The sequence below is a fragment of the Pelobates fuscus genome, chromosome 6 (genome assembly GCF_036172605.1).
Source record: "Pelobates fuscus isolate aPelFus1 chromosome 6, aPelFus1.pri, whole genome shotgun sequence".
NCBI lineage: Eukaryota > Metazoa > Chordata > Amphibia > Anura > Pelobatidae > Pelobates > Pelobates fuscus.
The window spans coordinates 266,851,669-266,878,858 of NC_086322.1; the positions used below are offsets into that span (position 1 = coordinate 266,851,669).

General features: G+C 43.3%; 1 protein-coding gene across 2 annotated transcripts in view; it reads right to left on the reverse strand.

Annotated features, from left to right (window-relative positions):
• The window catches only part of CDK12 (cyclin dependent kinase 12), a 41,034-nt gene extending 14,178 nt beyond the window's left edge, over positions 1-26,856 (reverse strand). For both annotated transcript variants that reach the window (XM_063459097.1, XM_063459098.1), the window contains exons 1-5: positions 24,403-26,856; positions 16,485-17,366; positions 4,148-4,324; positions 952-1,091; positions 488-658 (exon numbers count right to left, since the gene is read on the reverse strand). In XM_063459097.1, the coding sequence (XP_063315167.1) occupies positions 488-658; positions 952-1,091; positions 4,148-4,324; positions 16,485-17,366; positions 24,403-25,406 (2,374 nt within the window). In that variant the 5' untranslated portion in view covers positions 25,407-26,856. The remainder of the gene's footprint in view (positions 1-487; positions 659-951; positions 1,092-4,147; positions 4,325-16,484; positions 17,367-24,402) is intronic.
• Positions 26,857-27,190: the final 334 nt, after the last annotated feature.

A 27,190-nucleotide genomic window follows, 5' to 3' on the forward strand; every position in this document is an offset into this window, starting at 1 on the left:
CCTTCAGGATCATGAATGTAAAACTCAATTCCTATAGAGGGCCAGATTTTTTTATGACTGTAAATATAAAGGAAGGCTAAATCAAATGTAGGTTGGATCAAAGCATATGGCAGATACCCATAGCAATAAAGCATAGAGTAATGTGTGGCGAGGTAGTGTTCCACGGCAACAATGTCACAATAATGTCCAGCGTGCAAGTGTTTGAAACAGATCCACAACAATAAATCAAAGTTCGCACCAGGAAAGTCAGTCAGAGTCGCCTTTACCCCCAGGCCCAATCAGATGCCAGTGCCATATGCAAATAATCAGTTTACTTGCTTCACATTATATAAGCTCTCTTGCACTGGATTGCTGGGTGGAAGGAAAGATGCATTGTGAATGCATTGTAATCAATGTGATATTTCCTGGAAATATGTTATATACAAAACCAAAATAAAAAAAGAAGACCCACACGTTGAGTACAAAAGCAGAAAAAACAAATCCTCACCTTTGTCTTTCTTAAAGTCCAGTGCATCCTGTTTGTCAGTGACTATCTCTTTCATGTTGACCACCCTGCCATGAATAAGCTGACGCAATATTTTAATTTCCCGGATGGCTGTGATAGGAAATCCCTCCTTTTCATTATCCAGACGCACTTTCTTTAAGGCCACATACTCTCCTGAAACAACATAGCAGTAAATAGCGACAGATTTTTTATTTTTCAAGGATCAAACAACACATACATTTTCATAAATCTTTATTTAAAACTGCATATTGTGTATTTCAATCAATTCTTTTATTCTGCAGAATCTACAGCAGAGCAATTATGGGAACAATGTTACACTTAATCTTGACACTAGTAGCAATAGTTCTGTATGAAGTCAGAGCAAAAAAAAATCTCAATGGCACCCATTGTAATAAATCACTCAATATGTGAACCTGTGTAAGTTAGGATGTAACCTAGCACATTACCTGTAACCTTGTCCTGTGCTTTATAAACTTGTCCATAGGTTCCCTCTCCAATAATCCCAAGAATCTTGAATTTGTCCACACAGCGCTTCCCCCAGTCTGTTTCAGTCTGTTTTCTTTCACCATAACGTGGACAGCAAATTCTATAGGAACAAACAGAAGACCCAAAACATTTAGCAAGGACTTTGTTAACTCCTAAAAACAAATCACCAAGTAAAGCATCAGATATATTACACCATATAATATACAAAACATTTTCTAACTCTTCTTCACACTGAAAACTAATGATTTTGTCTATGTTATTTAAGGGACACTTAGCAAAATTACATTGTAGTGGTTGTGACTACAATGCTAAGTAGCACTTTTTTTTTTCCAGAGTCTCTGAGCATCATTAAGCTGTTTAGAAAGAGTTTGACTAAACCAGGTACCTACAGATGCCCCTGTAATGTTGGTGGTTGCTTTTAATAATAATAAAAAAAATAACAAAAAAGCACTATGCCGAGTCCTGACAGGTGTGTTGACCAACAAGTTAAACTACAACTTTGAGATGAGAAAAATCTATAGATTATACAATTTATTGAGTAGCATTTAAGGCTCATACACAAAATAAAAAAATAAAACTAAGGCTTTACAAAGGATTTCAACAAACAGCAGTATTTTGTCTCCAATAGAACAGCTGTGCAATCTGTAGAGGGCTCCACAGTAGTGGATTGTGGTATACGCTTAGCATTGCCACAGAAAGAGTATTGGAAAAGCTGAGCAAAAGTTGCTATTTCAGATTCCCCACTACTGTATTATTTTCATAGTTTTAATGCATTATCTATATATTTTATTTATAAAAATGAAAATAAATATATAGTCTGGAGCAGCGGTTCCCAAACTGTGTGCCGTGGCGCCACAGGTGAGCCGCAAGCTATTTCCCAGTGCCTCGCTCTCCCCTGCCGGCTCTGCAGGACCCTCTCCAGCCCACTCGCAATGTAATGCTGCAGCCAGCAGGGGAGGGAGAGAGGACCCAGGGCTCTAACCTGCAGCTCTGTTGGGTTCTCCTCTCGCGAGCTTTCAGTGTTGCCGCGGATTTCACGGCAACGCTGCGAATGCGCAAGAGTGAACTCTAGCAGCTCCTGAGGCTGCTTGAGTTCACTGTTGAAATAGGACCGCCAGGGCTTCCCCACGGACCACCAGGAATTACCTTGGGGGAGGTATTTTAATAAAAAAATAAATAAAATTATATATTCATGAATTTACTCTCGCACACACACGCACGCACACACACGCTGCACCCCTCACACACACACACGCGCTGCACCCCTCACACACACACACGCGCTGCACCCCTCACACACACACACGCTGCACCCCTCACACACACGCACACACATGCTGCACCCCTCACACATACACACTCTTCACCCCCCACAAACACACGCTGCACCCCCCCACACACACACGCTGCACCCCCCCCACACACACGCTGCACCCCCCACACACACACGCTGCACCCCCCACACACACACGCTGCACCCCCCACACACACACGCTGCACCCCCCACACACACACGCTGCACCCCCCACACACACACGCGCTGCACCCCCCCACACACACACGCGCTGCACCCCTCACACACACACGCGCTGCACCCCTCACACACACACGCGCTGCACCCCTCACACACACACACACGCGCTGCACACCTCACACACACACACACGCGCTGCACCCCTCACACACACACGCGCTGCACCCCTCACACACACACGCGCTGCACCCCTCACACACACACACGCGCTGCACCCCTCACACACACACGCGCTGCACCCCTCACACACACACGCGCGCGCGCTGCACCCCTCACACACACACACACGCGCGCTGCACCCCTCACACACACACACACGCGCGCTGCACCCCTCACACACAGACACACGCGCTGCACCCCTCACACACACACACACACACACGCTGCACCCCTCACACACACACGCGCGCTGCACCCCTCACACACACACGCGCTGCACCCCACACACACACACGCGCTGCACCCCACACACACACACGCGCTGCATCCCACACACACACGCTGCATCACACACACACGCTGCACCCCACACACACACACACGCTGCACCCCCCACACACACACACGCTGCACCCCCCACACACACACACGCTGCACCCCCCACACACACACACGCTGCACCCCCCACACACACACACGCTGCACCCCCCCCACACACACACACGCTGCACCCCACACACACACACACGCTGCACCCCACACACACACACACACACACACACGCTGCACCCCACACACACACACACACACACACGCTGCACCCCACACACACACACACGCTGCACCCCACACACACACACACACACACACACACGCTGCACCCCACACACACACACGCTGCACCCCACACACACACGCTGCACCCCACACACACACACACACACACACGCGCTGCACCCCACACACACACACACACACACACACGCGCTGCACCCCACCCCACACACACGCACGCACACACACACGCTGCGCTGCACCACACACACACACACACACACACACACTACTGTCCCTATACTCTACAACAGCCCTATCCCGGCAGATCCCAGGAAAGTTGTCAAACTGTTCTTAAACAGTTTTACTACTTACTCTGGGAGAGCACTACGGCACTTCTGGCACCATAACCACTACAAAGTGATGTAGTGGTTATTGTGCCTGGATTGTTTCTTTAAATAATCTACCAGTACTCCTCCCAAGATTAGGTTCTGGATCAGCGCTTGAACGGCAAGCATTTCTGCCGAACAGGGGCTCAGTGTATGCCGCTGCGCTGTACATATATGCAACCTAGAAATGTTTTTGACTTGGGGCGCCTTGAAGAAATATTAGAAAATTAAGGATGCCTTAAGCCTAAAAGGTTTGGGAACCACTGGTCTGGAGTATATCTGTACAATTTAGTGTTCATAATTATCAGGATAGACTGTATTCTGTCATGGAATTGGGTAAATAAATATAAGTCAATCAATTTTAATTTTTTTATTTAACATATTTTCAGGCTATTACTATTCATTTTTTTAGCCATCTTTGTAAGAAAAACATTTAAAAAATCTAATTTGTTTAAAAAAATGTTTTTTAAAAAAGATAAATTAATATACCTTTCATGCAAACAAACAATGCACACTTACTTTGGTCTTTTCTTTAACTGCTGCTGTGGTGATGTCATCACTTTTGGCTCCGGGGACTCTGGAGGAGATGGGTCACCACCGGGTAGCTCAGGTGGCAATGGAAGATCAATTAGGAGATGCCGAGGTCTCTGCTCCTTGTCCTTCTTGACTGGTTTGGGAGTAGGTACCTCCATGGGGCTGAGAAAAGCAAAGAGACAAATAGATAAATATTCAGCAGACAGATATCAAACAATATCTGCTACACTCATTAGTAGAGGAGCGAGATATATAAAAGCTTGCAGAAACTGTATGCTTCATAATGATCTGAAGCTCAGCCACCCCCACCTCACCTATCAAATAAGATGGTCAGCACAAATCTGCTTCTGGCTACAACATAGAAATCTCTGCTAACCCAATAAAGATTTCTCCATCTACTCACAAAAGATGAATCACATAAGAATACCTCTTATTTTTGTAATCCTTACTATTTCCTTAAGTTTAATCTCTCTAAACCATCCTGTTGCATTCAGAAGTCAGCAGCACCATTAGTCAATCCAGTTTACATCACAGATAAAGGAAAGTCAGACAACAGCTCTCTGTGCAGCCAGAGGCAGCACCTTCTTATAAGCAACTGCTAACAATTATAAAAATAAATGTAAAAACTCTTTAGGATAAAGATAGCTAAAGGCTTGGAACTGCAAAGGATCATGGACCACATTTTCCATGATGCCAAGCAAGCCTAAGGTAAATGGATACTAAGCAATAAGTATGTTATGGATTACATCTCCCGTGATGTTTTCCCAGAATTATGGGAGCTGTACTCCACAACATCTGGAGTGACAAAGGTTGCCTACCTTATTCCCATTGTATTGTTATGGTGCAAGGAGTCTTGTGGTGATGTTACACTCCCTTGTCTACTGCTCAGGGAGCGGTAGACAAGGTTTTGTGAATCATACACACAATATATAGATACCTCCTCAGAAACATCTATTTAAGAGAAGATATTAAAGTGTGACTGCCAAAAACATTTACTATAAAAGACTATAGAACATATGAGACCATTTAATTATCAGGACCGATGGGTGAATCTTTCTTGAGCCTTTTTTTTTTTTTTTTAAATTAGTTGCAATTGTTGTGTAAAATGATAAGCACGAATGTGTAGATATAAAAATTATGTAAAAAATTAAGTCTCGGGGGCGGGGCCTGACCTTGCAGCAGAGCAGTCGCACGATACCAAAGCTCCTGCTCACAGCAGCGATATTTATCGATTTATATCGACACCAAGCGACTACGGACTCGATGCCAGCTACTGGAGGCAGGGGGAAAGCAAGCCCTACCTACTGATACCAAACATGTGGCCCCTCGAGCTGAAATCACCCAAGCGACCTCTGCGGCCTACAAGCATGGCCGGGGCGGGGGAGACGGCCGTGCTCCCGCCGCGGCATAGAGAGAAGCATTACAACAGGGCTACCCGTTCCCCCCCCCTGTGGTTATCCCGGTCCCCGCCGACAAGCAGCAAGTACTCACCTACACCCTCACTTTGCATGAAGTATCGGGCTCGAAGCAAGACGGGCCTCGTGCACAGGCCACACCACAAATGGCGCCTGCAAACACAGGCCCCGGCGAAGACATGATCGAGCGCTCCATCCAAAGTATAGACGAGGCCTTCCAGCGCTTCTGGGAGAGACTGGAGCAGCGCATGGCACTACAGCCACCAGAGTATGCGCGGGAGGCCGCGGAGAAAGGGCCGAGCCCACCCCGCTCGGGCAGATTCCGACCTGGAGCACACGCTACCCAGGCCCCCTGCCTTCCTGGGCCGAAGGCCAAATGGGGTATATCCCCGCAGCATCACCCACGACGCCGGAGGACCACCCGCCGCTGGCGGCGCTTAACCACCGGTGCCCTCCGCAGCGCCCATAAAAGGGAAGACCCGGCTGCACTGCATACCCGAGTCTGTGGCACACAGATGCAGACCTTCCACAAGGCCTGGGGCTGGAGCGGGGTCCGCCACGGCCCACGCAACACTGCCATCATCCGCAGAGCCGCAGGGGCCTCTGGACACCCCTTGACTGGAGCATACAGCTACAACCTTCATCAAGCCTGAGCAGACTGCAGGATTACCAAGAGACTGCATCACAGCTGCCAACCGTGGGAATCGGATGATCAGCAACTACTCCAGTGCCCTGGGATCAGCTCAGCAGGCGACAGCATAACCTCATGTTTTGTTTTACTATTTACTGCACCTAAGTTTTATCAGTTGTATTTGTATTTTGTGGAGGCATTAGCTGAGCCAGACATGACATTTCCAAGCAACATGTTACTAATCTAAATCTCAGATCCATAGCGTGTATTATCAACTACAGCTCTGATATGGCTGCAGATTGGGTGTGCATTAGTTTTCTCTCTCCATAGTACTACCCACCCTGAGCGAATAACCAGCATATGGAGAAGCATATTGTTTGACGCGCGGGTTGTTAAAACGCTGGTGATGCTCAATTCACTTAACTCGCCCTTGCCCTTTTTGTATGTTTATACTCTTGACTCTCACAGTTGAGCATTTAATTTTACCAGCACACACTGTAACGTTACCATGCATGTTAAGCGTCCACTTAATGTTCCTTTAGCCTGTTGGCGCATGTCAGGGCACCCTACGTGACCCACGTATGTTTACTAATGCAGAACTAGGTTATGCTTCCCGAGTTAATCATTACCTAACATGGTTTAGCGCTGTATGTTAACTAAATCACTTCTTCATTTACAACAAAATATACTAACCTGCCCGCACAGTCACCATTATATGCATGTAGCGACGTTAGAACTGTATTAAGATTAATTAATATTACTCAATCGACTAGTCTCATGTTCTGGCTGTCTAGATACAAGGCACATCAAGCTCACATATTGCAGTCACACCGGCTTAACTAACCAAACATCGTAATGTTTTGTGTACCTGGCTAGCTTGGGCGAAGGCTACGTCAATTTTTGCTAAGCCTTATTTGCTACAGCTTTGCTTATGTTCAAACGCATACTTTTGTTCTTATCAAATTAACAAAAAAGAGGCATTATTAATCTGGAAATGTGATATATTGCTGATGTCATAATCCATAGCTGTAACCCATTCGAACATTTTCCCTGTTTTCTCTTCTGTATCCTATCTCATATGCCTTCAATAAAAAACAGATTGACAAAAAAAAAAATTAAGTCTCCCCCATTTTTCTCACATTTTATTCTTAAATCTAAAATATTTTTTAAAAGAGGATTCTATCCTTTAAAAACAATATATAATATGAATAGAGTTTCTTAAAGAGAACCCTTAAATTACGGTTAAACACAAAGCACAACTTCTGGATTTTGTGTTCATTTACAATTTGTACATATGCCTCCGTCCTTAAGGTGTAAAAAAAAAAAAAAGAAGAAAAAAAAAAGAAAGAAAACCAGTAATGCAGCTGACGTAAACTACTTTGATTTAAAAGACAGGTTTGTTCCTTTTCAAACGTAGTTTTAATATTTTGATAATTCTATAATTAAACTATTAAATCTCCCCAATTCAAAATGCATATCAAGTTGTTTTAGCTCTAAATGATCAGGATTTTAATTTGTGATCATTTGAGAACGAAACCCAAACTGCTATTATATGATTACGGGTATCAAATAAGGCATGTTGTGTCTAACTAGCTATTTCTGAGTTTGTTTATAACCTAATCACTTTTATGGAGTGACCTCTACTTTATGCCTATAATGACATTCCTTGAAATTAGTGACTTCGCATTCTAGTGTAAACAAACATTCAAATATTTGTCCCATACCAACTTGTTACCCAAAATATATACCGTATTTATCGGCGTATAACACGCACTTTTTTCCCCTGAAAATAGGGGGGAAATCGTGGGTGCGTGTTATACGCCGATATCCCATAATTACTTACCTGTCCTGAAGCGTGGGCCGGTGTTCAGCCCGCACCGCGGTACAGGAACTTTAATTTCAGGTTCCGGTTTCCGGCGGGACTGAAAGGAAGTGTGCACAATAGTGTGCACACTTCCTTTCAGTCCCGCCGGAAACCGGAACCTGAAATTAAAGTTCCTGTACCGCGGTGCGCGCTGTGAAGCCGGCCCACGCTTCAGGACAGGTAAGTAATTATGGGACAAGGGAAAGTACACTATGGGAGGGGAGGGGGGGGAAAGTACACTATGGGAGGGGAGGGGGGGGAAAGTACACTATGGGAGGGGAGGGGGGGGAAAGTACACTATGGGAGGGGAGGGGGGGGAGTACACTATGGGAGGGGAGGGGGGGGAAAGTACACTATGGGAGGGGAGGGGGGGGAGTACACTATGGGAGGGGAGGGGGGGGAAGTACACTATGGGAGGGGAGGGGGGGGAAGTACACTATGGGAGGGGGGGAAGTACACTATGGGAGGGGAGGGGGGGGAAGTACACTATGGGAGGGGAGGGGGGGAAGTACACTATGGGAGGGGGGGGGAAGTACACTATGGGAGGGGAGGGGAGGGGGGGAAGTACACTATGGGAGGGGAGGGGGGGGAAGTACACTATGGGAGGGGGGGGAAGTACACTATGGGAGGGGGGGGGGAAGTACACTATGGGAGGGGAGGGAAGTACACTATGGGAGGGGAGGGGGGGAAGTACACTATGGGAGGGGAGGGGGGGAAGTACACTATGGGAGGGGAGGGGGGGGGGAAGTACACTATGGGAGGGGGGGGAAGTACACTATGGGAGGGGAGGGGGGGGAAGTACACTATGGGAGGGGAGGGGGGGGAAGTACACTATGGGAGGGGAGGGGGGGAAGTACACTATGGGAGGGGAGGGGGGGGAAGTACACTATGGGAGGGGAGGGGGGGGAAGTACACTATGGGAGGGGAGGGGGGGAAGTACACTATGGGAGGGGAGGGGGGAGAATACTATGGGAGGGGAGGGGAGGAGAATACTATGGGAGGGGAGGGGAGGAGAATACTATGGGAGGGGAGGGGAGGAGAATACTATGGGAGGGGAGGGGAATACTATGGGAGGGGAGGGGAATACTATGGGAGGGGAGGAGAATACTATGGGAGGGGAGGAGAATACTATGGGAGGGGAGGGGGGAGAATACTATGGGAGGGGAGGGGGGGAGAATACTATGGGAGGGGAGGGGGGGAGAATACTATGGGAGGGGAGGGGGGGAGAATACTATGGGAGGGGGAGAATACTATGGGAGGGGAGGGGGGAGAATACTATGGGAGGGGAGGGGGGAGAATACTATGGGAGGGGAGGGGGGGAGAATACTATGGGAGGGGAGGGGGGAGAATACTATGGGAGGGGAGGAGAATACTATGGGGGGGAGGGGGGGAGAATACTATGGGAGGGGAGGGGGGGAGAATACTATGGGAGGGGAGGGGGGGAATACTATGGGAGGGGGGGGAGAATACTATGGGAGGGGAGGGGGGGAGAATACTATGGGAGGGGAGGGGGGGGGAGAATACTATGGGAGGGGAGGGGGGGGGAGAATACTATGGGAGGGGAGGGGGGGGGAATACTATGGGAGGGGGGGAGAATACTATGGGAGGGGGGGAAATTTCCTGGAATTTCTTTCTAAAAATGAGGTGCGTGTTATACGCCGGTGCGTGTTATACGCCGATAAATACGGTACATTTCCTACTCTTTTCTTGATACCCAGCTTATTATAGCTATTCAAACAACGGTCACCAGTGAAGTGTGTATGTTCTTAGTGCAGAATGGTCTGCCATTCAGGAGTTAAACCACTTTTTTGTTAATGCCTGTGACTGACACAGCCTGTACGAAAAAGTGGTTTCACTTTTGATCAGATGTAAACTTGCTGTAAAAGTTTTTATTTCCTGTTCGGCAAATTGAACTTTAATTATACAAAGAGGTTCATGCAGGATCTAGCAAGCGATTAACAGAGCCGGAAATAAAAAATTCTAAATTAAACCGAATTTGCAACAAAAGGAAGTGTAAAGACATTAGATCATTCTTTACAGGAAGCATTTAGGAGAGTTGTGCCAGTCACGTGTAGGGAGGTGTGACTAGGGCTGCATAAAGAAAGTGATTTCAACTTATAAATGGCAAAGAATTGAGCAGTGAGACTGCAGGATCTATACATCAAAACAGTTCTACAAGTAGTAGTATTCATTAAGTTCTATTCATTAAGCTTATAGTGTCATTTAATTAATCTGTGCCCCTTGTATTGACCCTGGTTTTATTTTTTTGCCTTATTATTTTAGCTATTCATAAGAAAAAGTAGTGCCTAGATTTTTACATAGAATATGATTTCTGGAAATTAGCAAAGCGTAAAGGGACACTGTAGTAAAAGTAGCTGCTTCTTCTCATTTAAGTAGTTATAGTGATATAGAAATTCCAACACAGTCAAAAGATACACTGAGACAAAGTAGAAACTACTTTGTCTCAGTATTTTTTCCTACGCTTGAAACTTCTTGACACTGGGCAAAGCTATCATCAAGGAGAAGAGTAGGCTCCCCAATCGTCACCAGTGACGACTGCAGGGAATTGGCTCCAATGAGGGTAACTAGGTCTCAATGCTGTACTCTTGCACAAGCGCGGGAATACAGCAGTGACTTTGGCTCCAGGCGCTGAAGCGCGGGAAGCAGAAGAAACCAGCCGAACGAGGATGGCAGGAACCGCGAGGGACAGGTTCAGATAAGTTAAACTTACATTTCAATGCCCTTCCGCTCCAAAATGGGCACAGGCGGGGGCAGAGCCTGACCAGCAAGCTAGCCAGAGCTCCCGGTTCAGAGCGACAAACTTTTTTTTTGGCCCGAGGTGCTGAAAAACGGTACCTACGGAGCCCTACAAGCAGAGATAACTTACCCGCAACTTTTGACATCGGAGTTAATGTTCCGAGTACCCGGGAACCGAGGCAGCAAGGTGCGGCCTACCAGAGAGCGTGGGGGGGGGGGGGGGAGGACGGACGCTTTCCTCCTGCAGTCACAAGGCCCGTCTGAGAATAATTGTTATCCCGGTCCAGTCGTCCCGAACTGCTGCAGCCCAACCCATCCCAGAGGACCCTGTACTACTCTTCAGCTGATCGGGAGCGGAGGGAACCAAGATGGCGGACGTACAAGGCTCCTACACACGCAGCCTAACCCTGCTACAGCATTACACAGCAGATCCCAGCACTACAGCACCAGACACTCTTGACGTAATATTTGAAAGGTTCTGGGTGAAGCTGTTAGACCACGAATGACGAGCAAAGGCCCTGCAACTGTCACCTATAGGAGCACAAGATGGCGGCACCAGGAGGATTTGGTAACCTCTCAAGGTGCAAACTTGTCCCCAGCTTCCCCAACCAGCACACGCTGAGAGCAAAGAAGGTTTCGACCAGAAGGTACCGGCCACACACGCGGAGGGCTAAGAGACGCAATTGGAGTCCCAGAGTGTCAACAAGCCGCGCCCACCACACCACCCCTAACGGGAAGACACTGGATCTCACAGGACTCCAGGTTCGTGATATAAGGGTACCGGCTCTCCCAAAACCCCGGGGCTGGAGGGGCGCCCCACCTCCACCTCACTACACTGCTCCCCAATGCGGACTGAGTCCTCTAGCGAGAAGCGACCCCCGCAGGGGCATCGGATGATTGTCTGGAGTATCAGCTGGAGGGACTAGCTTGGTTCCCCGCAGCCCACGACCGCCTTTACCATGCAGGACTCTTAAACCCTCTTGCAGACGGCGTCGGATCGGACGACATATCCTCAGAACCTGTCTAATGACCTAACTTGAGATGTATATTGCCTCATGTAGCCAGCAGACTAGGCCTGATATCTTTCACTATTATTCTGTGCTACAAAACTTCTCACAGAATGCAACATACACTTGCCTTCCTCCACTATTTAGACAGGATGACATTGCGTACCATAGGCTTATTCCTGTTATTATATATGTTACTATATATCTATCTGAATATACACCCAGCTAGCATGTTATACATTTTAATCACCATCAGTAAGCCTAATATAGTCTTAATGTCTGTAACGTGTTTCCTTAATTCTTGCTACCATACCTTGAATCCTCACGCATGTTTATTAATCTCATATCAAAAAGGTGCACATCCAATCTATTACCAGATTGTAAAACTTGATATGACGCTAGAGGACTGCCTTTGGGGTACCTCAGGCTTGTTTGTGCATACCCTTTGCACGGAAAAAATATAAAATAAAAGGGGAAAAAATGGGCACAGGCACTGGGCAGAGGAAGATTAGAAGAAAAAAAAAAGTGTTATGGGAAGACAAATTTAAGTTTGATTTGTTTGGATCATAAAGAAGAACATTTGTGAAATGCATACCAAATGAAAAGATGCAGAAAGAGTGCTTGATGCCATCTGTCAAGCATGGTGAAGGCAATGTGATGGCCTGGGGGTGGTTTTATGGTGGTCAAGTGGGATTTATACAAAGTAAAATCAACCTTAATGAAGGAAGGCTATTACTCCCTTCTACAACACCATGCCATAGCCTGTAGATGGTGCTTGATTAGAGCCAACCTCTTACAACAAGACAACAACCCAAAGTGTAGCTATAAACAATGGAAGAACAATTTAGACAATGAGCAGACAGCTGGTATTGTCTTTAATGCAGTGACCAGCACAGTCACCAGACCTCAATCCTATTGAGTTTTGTGGGAGCAGCTTGACCGTATGGTACGTAAGCCGATCAAGCAAATCCAACTTTTGGGTGGTGTTAAGGAAGCATGGGGTGAAATCTTCACATTACCTCAACAAATTGACAAGTAAATTGCCAAAAATCTGTAAAGCTGTAATTGCTGCACATGGTGGATTCTTTGCCAAAAACAAAGTTTGAAGGAGACAATTTCATGCAAAAATACTTATTTCTAACCTCATCAATGACTATACTTCTTATTCAAATGCATTTCATGCATGTTTTCATGGAAAATGCCCCCAAATGTTTGAACGTGTGCGTGTATATATACACACATAGAATATAGATACACACAATAACATTCTAGAAACTATAATATTAGCATAGCAATATGTCACAACATATGCAAAATGTGTGTGGATGTCAAATAAATATAATAAGAGCCTTGGAGGAGAAATGCACACTATATAACAAATACATCATGGTGCAAAACGCCCATAGATAAACATATTGAGTAAGGCTGCAGCTCCAAGGTGTAAAACTGCCCCTAAGCTGGGCATGGAGGGGGGGGGGGGGGGGAGGGGAAGGTGTAATATAAGAAGAATATGGTAATACCAGTCAGGACAAAAAAAGTGTTAACATGGTATAGGTAATTTAGGTCACTAAGTCCTGAGGGTAATCTTTAGCTCACTATGAAAGTTACATTATCTTGTGCTTTTTTTTTGCTTTTATCCCTCCAACCTAAGAAACTAAGAATGAGCATTTAACGTGAACATTGAGAGCAGATTATGTTCATATATGGTGGTCATGCCCGATTATATCTCCACTATGGCAAAAGGTAGCAAAATTCTGCAGGGAAGAAATAGAGGTAGATCTTGATTATACTTGTAGTTCTATGATATTACATCTGGGTTGGCCTACAATTCCAAAGGATAAAAAAGAATTAATGATCCATATTCTCATAGAAACTAAAGCTACTCTTGCAAGATTCTGGAAAATTCCAGACTCCCCGACTTGGGAGCTGATAAAACAGCAGGTCTTGAATAATTGCAAAATGGAAATCGGGATTTTAAGACAAGAGCACTATTTTAATCCGCGAATTGAACAATGGCAGAAATGGATTATAAAACTAGGTAGAAGAAATGAGTCTTAATGTACACCATGGTTTACAAGCAGCGGATTTGCGGACGGGTGGCGAACCCTGCGCAATCATTCTTAGGATATCCATGGCCATATGGAACCTGATTAGTAGATAGAATGATTGATGAGTGTTGTCTTTCAGGTCCTTAAGACAGACTCGGGACCAACCCTCGGCGAGAGCTTTTTTTTTTTTTTTTTTATTCCTCTGTCTAGGTTTTGTTAATGTGAGGCTAGGGTATGTTGGTAAATTAATGACAATCCAGAAATCTATAAGGAAGGGATGTAAAACACAGAGAATGAGAAAGGGGGAATTGAGGGATGAAGGGTGAAGAAGAAGAAGGAGGGAAAGAGAAAAGAAAAGGAAAGGGCCCTTAGAAATTATTACATACATTTAACCTCTTCCTCTTTGATCTAAAACTGCCAAATTATGATTGAACTGTAACAATTTTATACATACCCTATGTCATTTTATTCTTATTGTGTAAATGTTTAATTAAAAAAAAAAAAAAAAAAAATTACCGTGAATATTGGGATTTGCAATAGATCTGAAAGGACACACCTAGACTTCATATTTAACAATATAATATAGTATTTAATGTGTATTTGGCAACATGTATCATGTAGTATATATCATACTTAATATGTAGTTATATTTGGCAAAGTGTGTCATTTTTGTGGAGTAGTATAGTATCTGCAATAGCTGGTTAAATGTGTGAAACTCTCGAATAAAGGGGGTTGCCGACTAAGTGGCTGTTTTTTGTATTTAAATGTGCGGTAATCTGTCATTCTCCCTGACAAAGTGGGTGTACACCCACAAAACGCACAGGAGTTAAACAATTACTGCTACACAGTTTTAAGCCTGCTTGGATACCGTAATCTGTGTATGCCTGACTGCAAACAACTGTCTGAAAGCAACATCAGAGAGGAGGTGTACATGAAACCAGGCAGCAACAGTGGATTTATACTCTTAATAAGCTCAATAGAGTGCTGTAATACTAGTTTGTGGGCACAGAGGTGTACAGTTTCATTGTTGAGTTTTTATTCTATTTTTTTACTATTTCATAAATATAAATTACACCATGACAGTTTTTGGTGTGTCCTATTCACCAAATGATAAACTTATCCAGAAGGAAGCTCCTTTAGAAAAACTAGCTGCACAGAACTCTGATCAACCACTATTGGATTTATTTATTTTTTTTTTTTTTTTAAATCGCTGGGCCGCTATTTTAAAGATTTATTGCTACAATTTGGATAATATTGCATCATTAACCAGTGAAAGACATTGTTATTTATGCCTGAAAGACATAGCAATTCTTAAACATCCAAAGTACAGACAGAGAGATTAAATGAACACTATTGGGGCAGGAACACAAACATGTATTCCTGACCCCATAATGTTAAATCCCCATTTAAGGTGGCTTGCCCCACCATAAAAAGGTCATTTTATCCAATCCGCCTTCTTGCGGACATCATCATAGGGAAAGCATTGGATTGGCTGAAATAGTAAAGGAAGCGAGAAGGGGCCAAGCACTGGCTTGGCCAATCAGTACCTACTCATAGAGATGCATTGAATCCATACATCTCTATGAGGAGAGTTCAGAGTCACCAGATGCTGAATGGCAGTGCTGGCCTGCCCCAGGAAGCACCTCCAGTGGCAATCTGAGGAGTGGCCACTTGAGGTGTTCCTAGGGGGCAATGTAAACACTGCCTTTTTATGAAAATGCCTGCAGGGAATGATTATACTCACCAGAACAACTACATTAAGCTGTAGTTGTTCTGGTGACGATAGTGTCCATTTAAGCATGGTGTGTATATCCACAATTGTATTGGTTATAAGACAGTCTGTAACTAGTGTGTAGCCATTTCCAATCATGCCACAAAAAAAGGAAAAAATATTCTTAAAATATCTAATTTTCTCTCTTTGTTCTTAGTACTGTATTGATACAAGTTGTATTAAATGCACCATGAATGTTTCCGAATAGCTAACAAGTGGAAAGAATTTACCTAATAAATAAATCAAACATTATATGTAAATATTAACTTATGGCACCTCACTACATGTCAAAAAAGTGGTTATTCTGTTCTACATGACAGTAATATTCCTCTAAGAACAGCATTTCAAGAGAAGAATGAAGTGACAAATACCAGTGCAGTGGCAATGAATAAAGCTAAGTCATCCTGGCGGAACACATCTCTCTGGAAAGGCAAGGAGTAACCAGGGGTTCTTGCTATTGCAATAGAACACCCATAAACCTGCAGAGATGGCTGTGCTGGAGGGCTGGTTAGTTTTAAACCAACATCATCTAGAGCAATTAAACAGAATATTCCCTGCTAGGATACATTATATAGTATTTTCAGCATAAGATGTTATACAGTCAAGTGAGCCCCATTTCCATAATTAGAATGGGGAAAATAAGGGTAATGAAATGGAGAGATATTCATAAAGTTTTAAAAAGGAACACCAGGGAAAATACTGTTTGGTTCACCACTAACAATGCCCCTAAAATGTTTTAGACATATAACATAACTCCAATTGTGTCTATAATATGCATATGTATACATCCTGGAATGTGAGTTATCCATAAATAAAATCATAAACTCACCTCCCTAAGTCGTCTTCACCTGGAAGCAGTGGTGGGAGTGGCAGTGGAGGCAGAGTTGAGGTCTTCAGATGAGGGATGGTTATAGTGACAGGTGCTTGTGGCTTAGAATTTGAGTATACAGTAGATTGAGAGTTTGCCTGAGCAGTCACAGTTGTTACTCTTGTATGGAAAGTGGATGTCAAAGAAGCAGCCACAGTGGTTGGAAGAGGCAGGAATGTCACTGTGGGCTGGGGAGGAAGGGGTGGTGGAGGCTGGAGTGGGGCTGCTGGGCACGGAGGGAGTGGAGGAAGTGGGGGTGTAGGAGGAGGAGGAGAGCAAGCAGGTAGAGGAGGTGGTGGAGATTGGAGAGGGGGCAGAGGGGGTGGTACGTCCTTTTCTTTCTCTCTGTCTGTTGCTCCTTCCTTTGGCATCAAAACATCCTCTTTGATGGATGCTACTTTGCTGTCCTTTGCAGCTGAAAGTTTTGGGTCCCTGGCCACAAGTGGTGGCTTTTTGTCACTCTCTTCCTGCTTCACTGATACAACTGGTGCCTTGTTCTCCACGTTAACAGCAGTTAATAACTCTGTATCAGATACAGATTTTTCTAGTTTAACAATTTTGGTTGCCTTTTTAGAATCAAGTGCAAGAGTTGCTCTGGAATCCCCAATTTCTCTCTTAAGTAATAACGGACTACCCCTGGAATCTCTACCAGCCGCTGCTGCAGCAGCTGCCCTCTCTTTTTTCTTGCGACTCAGTTCAGCACCCAAACTAGAGTTTAATGGCAATCGGGCAGGTGAAATACTGGAATGGCGACTTCGTGACTGAGACTTCTTCTTACTGCGAGATGAAGAAGAGGACTTTCTGGAATACACAGGACTCCTGCTGCGAGACTTGGCAGATTTCCTGAGAAAAGCGGGAAAGAAAATATATATATATATATATATATAAATCACAAAACTGCAATACTAACCATTAACAGTGCCAGTGTAACTCATATACATTTACCAGACATAGACATTCATAGGCATTTACGTAAAAATATATACAGGAGTCCATGGCTTCACACAAATCCATTTCAACAAATAACCACTTTTAATCATAATGTCATTTATAACGCCATTTGCTTATTTCAGTAAATAATAAAATGGTTAAACGGTCTACTTTCATAAATAGGAAATACAGGCATAAAGTTTATTATCAATCTCAAAAAGCAAAGCGTCTGCAAGATTGATTTTCCTCTACATAGGTGGTTTATGGAAAAGTAAGTGTTGTTACAGAAAAGATATTCACATTTTAAACCGCTGAAAACCGATGTTTTTAATTTTAGCATTGACATCCCCAAAGTATCAGATCTACATAGAGGATAGTGGTCAGTGTGTTGGGAGTATTTAGGTAGACACTTACCTGATGTTGGAAGCTCTACTTATTGCCATATGTTGCGTAAGACTGAGCCACAGATAATGCAAAGTGCCTGTTTTGTCTAATGTGTATATTTTCATTGCTTTAGGATTTAAAGTGCTTTTCATAACGAATCATAATGAAAAGCTCAACAGAAGCACTACCACAATGAGTGCCAAGTCCCCCACTTATATAGATGAAAAATGTTGTCCCATTCCCTAAATCTTAAGATTTCACCCCCAGGTGAGCAGTCACTGTAAAAACATGCACATGGAGTTGAGGAAAGAGTAGGGTCTATCAGCTAGGCTCCTACTCTACAATGCCTTTGATAACACACTCATGAAACTAATCGTAGATATCAGCTGACCTCTTGTAATCACTCTATATAACTGTGTGATCGAGCAGGCGTAAGTGTGATGCTAATCCTGGGATATAACAGTGTTTTATCGGTTACAGTTGTAAGCTACAGTTTCTGTAAAATTGTTCAGTGTCACACTAACTACCGTACTTCCTTTAGAAAAAAAAAAATCCCCAAACAAAAAACGCTAAGGACGCTAAGGACCAAACTTCTGGAATAAAAGGGAATCATGACGTGTCAGACACGTCATGTGTCCTTAAGGGGTTAAATGATTTATACACAGAAGTGAACCCACAAGTCAAACTAGGTAGCAGTCACATTTTAATAGGAACTTCTATTTTGCTTACTTTGGCCACGGATGTTAAACATGGTAACAAATACTACTTTAAGGGCAGGACACTTCAGGCAGATAGGAAAAGCACAAGGGTCTATGGGAAACAAACAGCCCTCTCGCAGGAACCCCAAAGTGTTCTATAAAATGGTGGTGATCTCCGTTAATAAAAATGAGGCATGGAGGCAATCTCTACCACTTGGCTTTTGTTCACATGCATGTCAAGTCTCAGTAAATACTGTTCATAAATCTTGTCCACCTGTTAGATGAACACATTTTCTGTCTGTCTCTGATTTCACAGGCCATGGGAGTGAACCAGTTAGGACAGAGAATGCATTGCCTTAAATAACCAAAACTCACAAGAATAATAATAATAATCACAATATTGTGAAGTCACTTTAAACCACAATGATGCCCTTTTGGTCTTTACATGGCAATCGTTCAATTAATATACAGTTTTTGCAACTGCTACCTATCAAACTTTTGTATACAATTTCTACACATGCATACATTTGGAAGCACACACACACACACATCACAACATGCCGGAAGTGCATGCATATGCAGCACCCACGCGGCTCCTGGCAAATGAAGTACCAGGAGCCAAAGAAGACCTCCATGAATTAGATGGTGGTAGCCTCAAATTACATCTTTGGGTGAATATACCTTTCACTGCACCCTGTGGCCAGCAGACCCTTATTGGAGATGCAGATCGCTTTAATTCCGCTTGGGATCAAAAAAGCCATGGTGCTACACAACAGAGGACCTACCTCTGACACAAAAAGATCTTTTAAAGTAATCCCCAACCTACAAGACTGCGGGCTGTCTCAGAGCAAAAGTGGGATGTGAAATGAGATTACATCCTCCTGATACCTCAACTGAATGGAGGCATTTGGAAGTGGTGCCCAGAAGCGCTTTCTGGAACTTAGTGAGTTAGCAGGCAGAGATTTCCCAGGTCTTAACAAGATACCTAGGATCTCTGTCCCTCAGACAAGACATGGAAGTAAGCAAACAGAAGGGTAGTTGCAAATAATAAAGGAAGGGGAAAATCTGCATAATAATGGGACATAATGCTAATCATAACAAATATAATCCTAACACGAAATAGAAATATAGCTAATATTCAGATGTTTCCATGTTAACATGTCTTGCTCGTTATGTCTGGCACTGGCTCTCAGATTCTAGAAAAAACAAATGATCAACAACTACCGAATAGAGTTGGCTAGTAGGTTTTCTTTGAACAGACAATACAATAAATTTTTCCAGGACAGAAAAATAGCAAGCATGTATGTATTATGGGAAATCATGCCATTGGGAGATTCTACAGTGAAACTACAAGAAAGAAGACTAAGCAGTCTATATGCACATATATATACACATTGCTTTTTAAATTCCTTTTTTGTACAAGGGCAGCTGGAGTGCTGGAGATAGGTTGTTGCCTAACAATACAGTTGATATGTGCCTCAAACACACACACAAAAATGACATTTCCACAACCATACCTCCCACCCCACTTCGACTAGTAACAATATGCCTCAGACTTTTTGATTAGTACAAAGTACACAGTGGCTTCTAAAGAAAAGTTTCACTGGACTCCAGATGCTCCCTGAGCCACCGGCCTTATGGTAAAGTGCAGAAGGCGTGGCACAGATATGTTAGTGCTTACAGTTCTGGTCACCTTAAAAAAGTGCCCTCAGTAATACTGAAATGTAGAAAGCAATCTCCAACTGAAAGGATAATGTGCAACTATGAAGGAGGTTCAAGGCTTTTGTGCCTTCCTGCCACATCTCAGTCTGATTAATGTTAGGGTCTCCCTTCTGCTCACTCATTTTATTACAAATGCTTTCTCCCTGACTGCAAATCCCATTAAACTATCCTGCCCACTACCACTATACTACAATGGCAATCCACTACAATCCTACACCTCTCTAAAGGCATAACAAAAACTCATAGCAGCTCTATCCACAAGGCTCTCTCCCACTTCTCCTTGACAGGAATTGTCAGTACCTCCAACCATTAGGCTACAACAACTCCTTCCTGACTGATATTTCAACAAAAATAATAAAAATGAAGTAGGGTTAGCACCGCGTGGCAAGCCACTCTTCTGACACCTAAAATGAAAAGTTAAATGCAGTTGGATTGCATTTGAGGTGATCATAAACATAATCCACATACACAAGTTCGTGAATGTGTGTATATATATATATATATATATATATATATATATATACACACACACACACACACACACACACACACATATATACACATACATCTTTTATTTGAAAAGAATTTAAAGCATTCCAAATATAAGACATCCAATTTAACTATTACATTGTGTGTTTAATCAGTTTGTTTTATTTTCTATATATTGAAAAATAAGACAAAAAGCAATGTATCACATGCTCCCATACCTACTGATTAAATTAAGGAATAATGCAATAAATATCTAACAGACCAAATTAGAAAAAAATAAAATATTCAGCTCTTCTATTTTGACCAAAATATTTAAATGTCTTATTTTCTGATAATTCATGATTTAGAAAATAACACAGCTTGTCTAGTTAATGTGGAACTCATAACTAACTGGAGGATTCTAGGAAAACACATGCACAGGAGAAATGTCAATCAGCTGACATTTTGCACAATTACACTCTAAAATAATTATTCAACTATTCTATTGTGCAACACTTAAATGGTTACTGCAAGCACCATGACCACTTCAGTGATTTGAAGTGGTCATGGTACATGGAATAAAAGTGCAGCGTTTCGCTATGAAATGCTGCACATATTTAGTTTAACCCCTTTGCTTTAAGAGGTGGCACTCAACCTCCAGCAATTTCATAGGGGCGTCAGAGTGTTAGACTGACTAACATCATTTGTTTGTATATTTCTATGCATAGAGGCCAATTCATTGGCTGAGAGAAATAAGCTGATGTGCTCATCCAATGAAGGAGCTGCATGAGCCAGTACAATAGGAGACCCAGTTCCCAGCGGGGACCCGGGTAACAGGGCAAAAAGTTGTAAAAATTGGCAGGAGGGTGCACTGGTTGGTGTAACCCTTTAAAATGATGATATGCACACATATCAAAAGTACAGGACAGTAGTTGCAATGATGTTTGCAAACTGCTGCACTTATAACCAACAGACGCGAGAGAGAGACAGAGAAGCTCTTTGCACGATAACCATGTAAGCAATTTTACATATATTTATATAACTAAAATTTTTAGTCAAATCGTGTAATCCAAATTCTCATGGATACCCAGGAATAAAGGTTATATTCCAACCTATTGATAATCTTTTCAACCTCTGAAACAGGATGAAGAGGACGTAAAGCCCAAAAGCGTTTGTAGGTTCTACAGTCTGCGCATCAATCAGCTGTTATTGTATTGGTTATATAAACTCCATATATATTCTGATCATAAAATATTTCTATAAGGCACATACAACAAATAGATATATGAAACAAAACGCTGTTGTGTATATATTATGGAAAGAATAGAGCCCAAGGTCAATTTGTTTGCCGATTGTTCCAAAATTACAAGATGGTGCCATTTTCAAATAAACTCCACTGTTATGGACATTAGGTGTATTTAAAATCAGCTTCCACAGCAGCTGGAATACCAGGGATTTTCCCTGCCTTCCAGTTAATGTGGAATGTAACAAACACACAAAGACAGCAAAACAAGGGCATAAATAGAGGCACACACTTCTGTTTCCTTTTTTTAGTGTAGCAATGGGACAAAAAGGTCTCAGGCTGCTTGAGGACTGATGGGAGTCACACTCTCAGACATAAGTAACAGGAGGGGAGGCGGGGTAGGATTAACAAATAAAAATGATTATTGTTCTTATACCGTCTCATTAACAAGTGTCTTGAATCCACTCTGATATAGTATTTTATAGACTTATGCAAAAGTTTGTTTCAGACAGTTCGTCCAAATCAAATTCCTGTTAATTCACACATGCACGAATTGATCGTCTGAGATTTACCTGTAAAGTCTTGTTGATTGCATAAGACTCCATCGATTTGTTGAGTGTGAATTAAAAGGCATCAGTCTGACAAATCGTTAAAAACAAACCTTATCATAAAGGTCTAGTATTTAACCTGTATACACAGTTGATGCCAACATGAGAGATAACAGGACCAAGTCCAAATCCACTATACTATATCATTCCAAGCAACTTAAATACTACAACTTACTGTATATATGTTCTATTCCCCAAAAATTGGCCCAGCAAACTTCTCCTGAAACTCCCATCCACCCCGAGCCTCAATTTTACTCTAAATCTGCTGCTTCCAAATTGCTCCCCATTACCAATTAATTTTATTTTTAGATGAATGGCTTTCCTGTTGAGCTACCAAAGTACTTGTATAGTGTGAGTCAACAATGCTTACCAGTGCAAATCAAGCTTTCCGGTTAAGGAGCTGTGTAGCATGTGCATACAGCAGTTTTTCTTCCCCAACTCAGAGTACATGTGAACTCACCACATAAGTGTAGGCACCTCACATTAATACTGTATAAGTGTTTGGATGGTTGACTGGGTAGCAAGATCAGTGGGTAGCAAGTTCTGATACATGAGAGCCAAGAGAAAATAAACTTGAAGGGTTTTCAAGTTAAGTTAGCAGATGTGGTTTCTGAACACCAAAACAAACATTCAGTAATCTGTAATTAATGATAATTGGAATGTCCTTTTAATTAAACAATATATAACACGGTTTAAAGGAGCAATCTGAGCACCAACATAACTTAAGAGCATTTGATAAATGTGGGCCTCATACTCATGCTATGTTCTCTTTGTTTAAAATAATTATTTTATTTTTTAAAAAGCAAAACTAAAAATAGGTTTTGCTACTTCTTGCCCTCTGCTGCTGTACCTTAAAGGAACTCTATAGTCACCTAAATTACTTTAGCTAAATAAAGCAATTTTAGTGTATAGATCATTCCCCTGCAATTTCACTGCTCAATTCACTGTCATTTAGGAGTTAAATCACTTTGTTTCTGTTTATGCAGCCCTAGCCACACCTCCCCTGGCTATTATTGACAGAGCCTGCATGAAAAAAAAACTGGTTTCACAGATGTAATTTACCTTAAATAATTGTCTCTCAATCTCTAAATTGAACTTTAATCACATACAGGAGGCTCTTGCATGGTCTAGCAAGCTATTAACATAGCAGGGGATAAGAAAATCTTAATTAAACAGAACTTGCAATAAAGAAAGCCTAAATAGGGCTCTCTTTACAGGAAGTGTTTATGGAAGGCTGTGCAAGTCACATGCAGGGAGGTGTGACTATGGCACATATACAAAGGGATTTAACACCTAAATGGCAGAGGACTTAGCAGTGAGGCTGCAGGGGCATGTTCTATACACCAAAACTGCTTCATTAAACTAAAGTTGTTCAGGTGACTATAGTGTCCCTTTAAGCCACGCCATCTCTTTTCAAAAAGCTAATTAATAAGATCTATTCTGGATACATGCTCAGCCAATGATGGATGAATGTGAGCTGAGCTGCTGACTTGACTCGATCCCCTCAGCCAATAATTGTCCTCTTATCAGCATAGTATTTTAAAGCTATGCTATGGGAATAGAATACAAATAAGACAACATTGATTGGCTATGGGGGCGGAGTGATATCAGGAGCTCAACTACAGAGTACATATAGCCCAAATACCCTAGTTGAGAAAATACAGAGCAAGGCTAAACGTACAGGGTTAATGAGATCTAAATGCAAGAAACCCTCATGAATGAGGCCAAACGATCAAATGCATTGAAGTTATGTCAGTGCCTGATGCATGACTAGAGTGTCCTTTTAAGTCAGTACACTATTTTCTGTTAAAAGGAAATATAATCACCTGGTCACTGGGCTCCGACTCACTGATCGCTTTGACACAAAGGGGCTAGTGGACCGTCTACGCCCATAAGGACTTGGAGATCTGCCACTGTAGGAGCCGCTACCTCTCTCATAACTAGATGACCTCCTCCGGTAAGGACTCACTGAACGCTGTCTGCGGCCATATGGACTTGGTGACCGCAGATTGCTCTGGTAGGCAACAGGCTCCTTATAGCTTGGGCTGTCTGAAATCTTCTTGTAGGCATCTGTATAGCTACTTGATGCATGGGACCGAGGAGGACTACCATCATAATCCTGTCCACCTGATGCATCAGTGTGGCTATCGTCTTGCTTTGGACTACTTCCATACTTCCTGCCTTTCCTCTTTGGGCTGTCAGAGGTCTTGTATCGCTTGGATGAATCTCTTTTCCGGTGACCTTTGCTTCTATCTTTATGACCAGACTTAAGGTCCCTCTCCCTGCGCGATTTCTCACGATGCATTTTGGATGCACGAATTTCCTTGTTACTGCTCTTTGATATGCGTGCATGCTCCTCCAGCTCTTCTGCTGGCCTTTTAGTTGTGCCAGTGGTCCTGTCCTTTGAACTGGGTGCTTTGCTCATAACTGCATCCTGGCTTTTTTCTGATTTCCTTTCTTTATCTCCCTGCTTGGTCCTAGAAGCATCTTTGATTTTCTTATGTTGGTGCCGATGCCTGGACTTATGCAGCTTTTCACTTTTCTCTGAGCCTCGTCGCTCATCATTTTCCCTTCTATCAGGCTTAGTTGGAACATCATCTGAAAACGTGTCCGAGTCAGAACTAATATCATCATATTCCACTAGCTTCAGAGTACTAAGTGCAAATGGCTCAGCAGCAGAAGGAGAGTCTTTGAGGTGCTTAGATTTGTGCCGTTTATGTTTAGAACTAAGCCGCTGACGGTCACGGTTATTGGAACTGCCACTAGTTTGTGGCATTGTAGATGTTGACCCTCCGCTGTCCTTGTTCCCATGCCGCGCTGGGTTTGGCATTCCTCTGCTAATTAGCGGAGGAAAACAAATAGGGGAAGGGGATGGGGAACACTCAAAAAAACAGGAACAGGCTCTATTCTGCAAAGTCTAAATTCCACAAGTCAAAAAGAAAAAATTTCACTCTATCCTATCATCTCCCTCATTCACAGAGGTGCTGAATCGTTTGTTTCTACATAGATACGGATTTCATCCAGCCTGAAGACAAGAAATCGATTCAACAGAATGCAAGATCAGTCTTGCCTCCATAAAACAAATATACGGAAAGTAACCAAATGTAAACTGAAATAATTTCTTATCTTCTTACAAGACCAGGCGGTGCAAGGAAAAATCTGTGACCAAGACAGTTTATAGAACTTTCCTTTTTATTCCTTGTGGTTTTAATTTAGGCCAGGGCACTTTGGAAAAAAAAAAGTGATCTCTTCAAATATAATTCAATGACCTTGCAGGTATCACAAACTCATTCCATGAGGATAGGAGGAGCCAACTGTCCAAACTATAACTGTTGCCCCACCAGGGGGATTATAAAGTCTCTGGTTAAACAAACGGTATCTTCTAGCCCTGCTTTAGCAAGCGCCTAGTTCTTCTTACCAGACAGCCAAATGAACCAAAAAAAAAAAGGGGAAAAAAAAAGTCTACAATCAGGTTTCTAACAACTGAGTGGTGTTAGATAATGGTTGAAGAAGTTTTTAGTTTCTGCTATGAGGTGCCTGTTTTCTCCCCAAAATGTTGCAAATCAGGTTATTTCAAGTCTTTTTTTTCCCCACAAAGAGAAAAAAACCCCAATAATAATAAAAATAATAGTCTTAAAGTGGGTGTTTTGTAAGGGTCCTTGCAGACTGCATACCCACCCCACTCTTGCTTGTGAGGGGTCCTGAGACAGGTAGAGGTAGGGGTCTGCCCTCACAGATGATAATAAATGGGGAGGGGGGGTTCGTCCAGTTGTCCAAGCAGTGATTGAAAGCCGGGTAGTTGCCCCCCACTCCTCAGGCTGATAGTAATGGAGTGTTCCCCTCACTCGTGTCAGGGAGGGAGCAGTCCTCCAGCAGGTCCCTCAGGTAATACTGAGGGGGTCACACAATATCCGGGCCCCCCTCAGCCAGGGGGTAGAGACCTCCTTCCCCTGGAGCCACTGAAGAAGCTCTCTGTCCACAGTGTCAGCGCGGTGCGGCCTCTTCCTCACTCAGCTCTCAGAGCTCTACACGCGCCCACCAACAGGTACCTCCCGGGGGATATTTGGGGCCGGCACGAGGCTCAGTCAGTCAGTGCTCGCCGGTGACCGGGAAACAAGTGGAGGCGTTTAACTCTGGCGGGAAGGAGGGTGGGGGAGGCCAACCGCGAGAAACGGCCGCCTTGCGTTACCACAGGCAGCGGACTCCCCCCCTGGCAAACCTCGCGAGCGATGCCTGTGAGCACGGGCAGCGGCCTCAGTTTCCCCACCAAACCTCGCGAGATTTCCCGTCACGGCGGCCGAGTCTCGCGAGCAGAAAGCAAAAAAAAAAGGCATGTGTGGTGTGTTTAGAACTCGGTGACGAGGCCACAATGCAAGGCTGAGGTCCGCGGGTTGAAATCTCGCGAGAGTGTTGGATACATGGAAAGCGTGGTGCTGCGGCTTTTTTTTTTTTTTTTTTTTCTTAGATGAGGTGTTTTTTTTTTTTCGATATCAACCAACTTTATTTGGTAACTTACAATCACGCTACAAAAACAAATTGTTAGGGTTATTTACTAAAGTGTGAATTGTCAAAAGTTAATTTCAAATTTAAGATCAATATCCAAACTGGAATAAT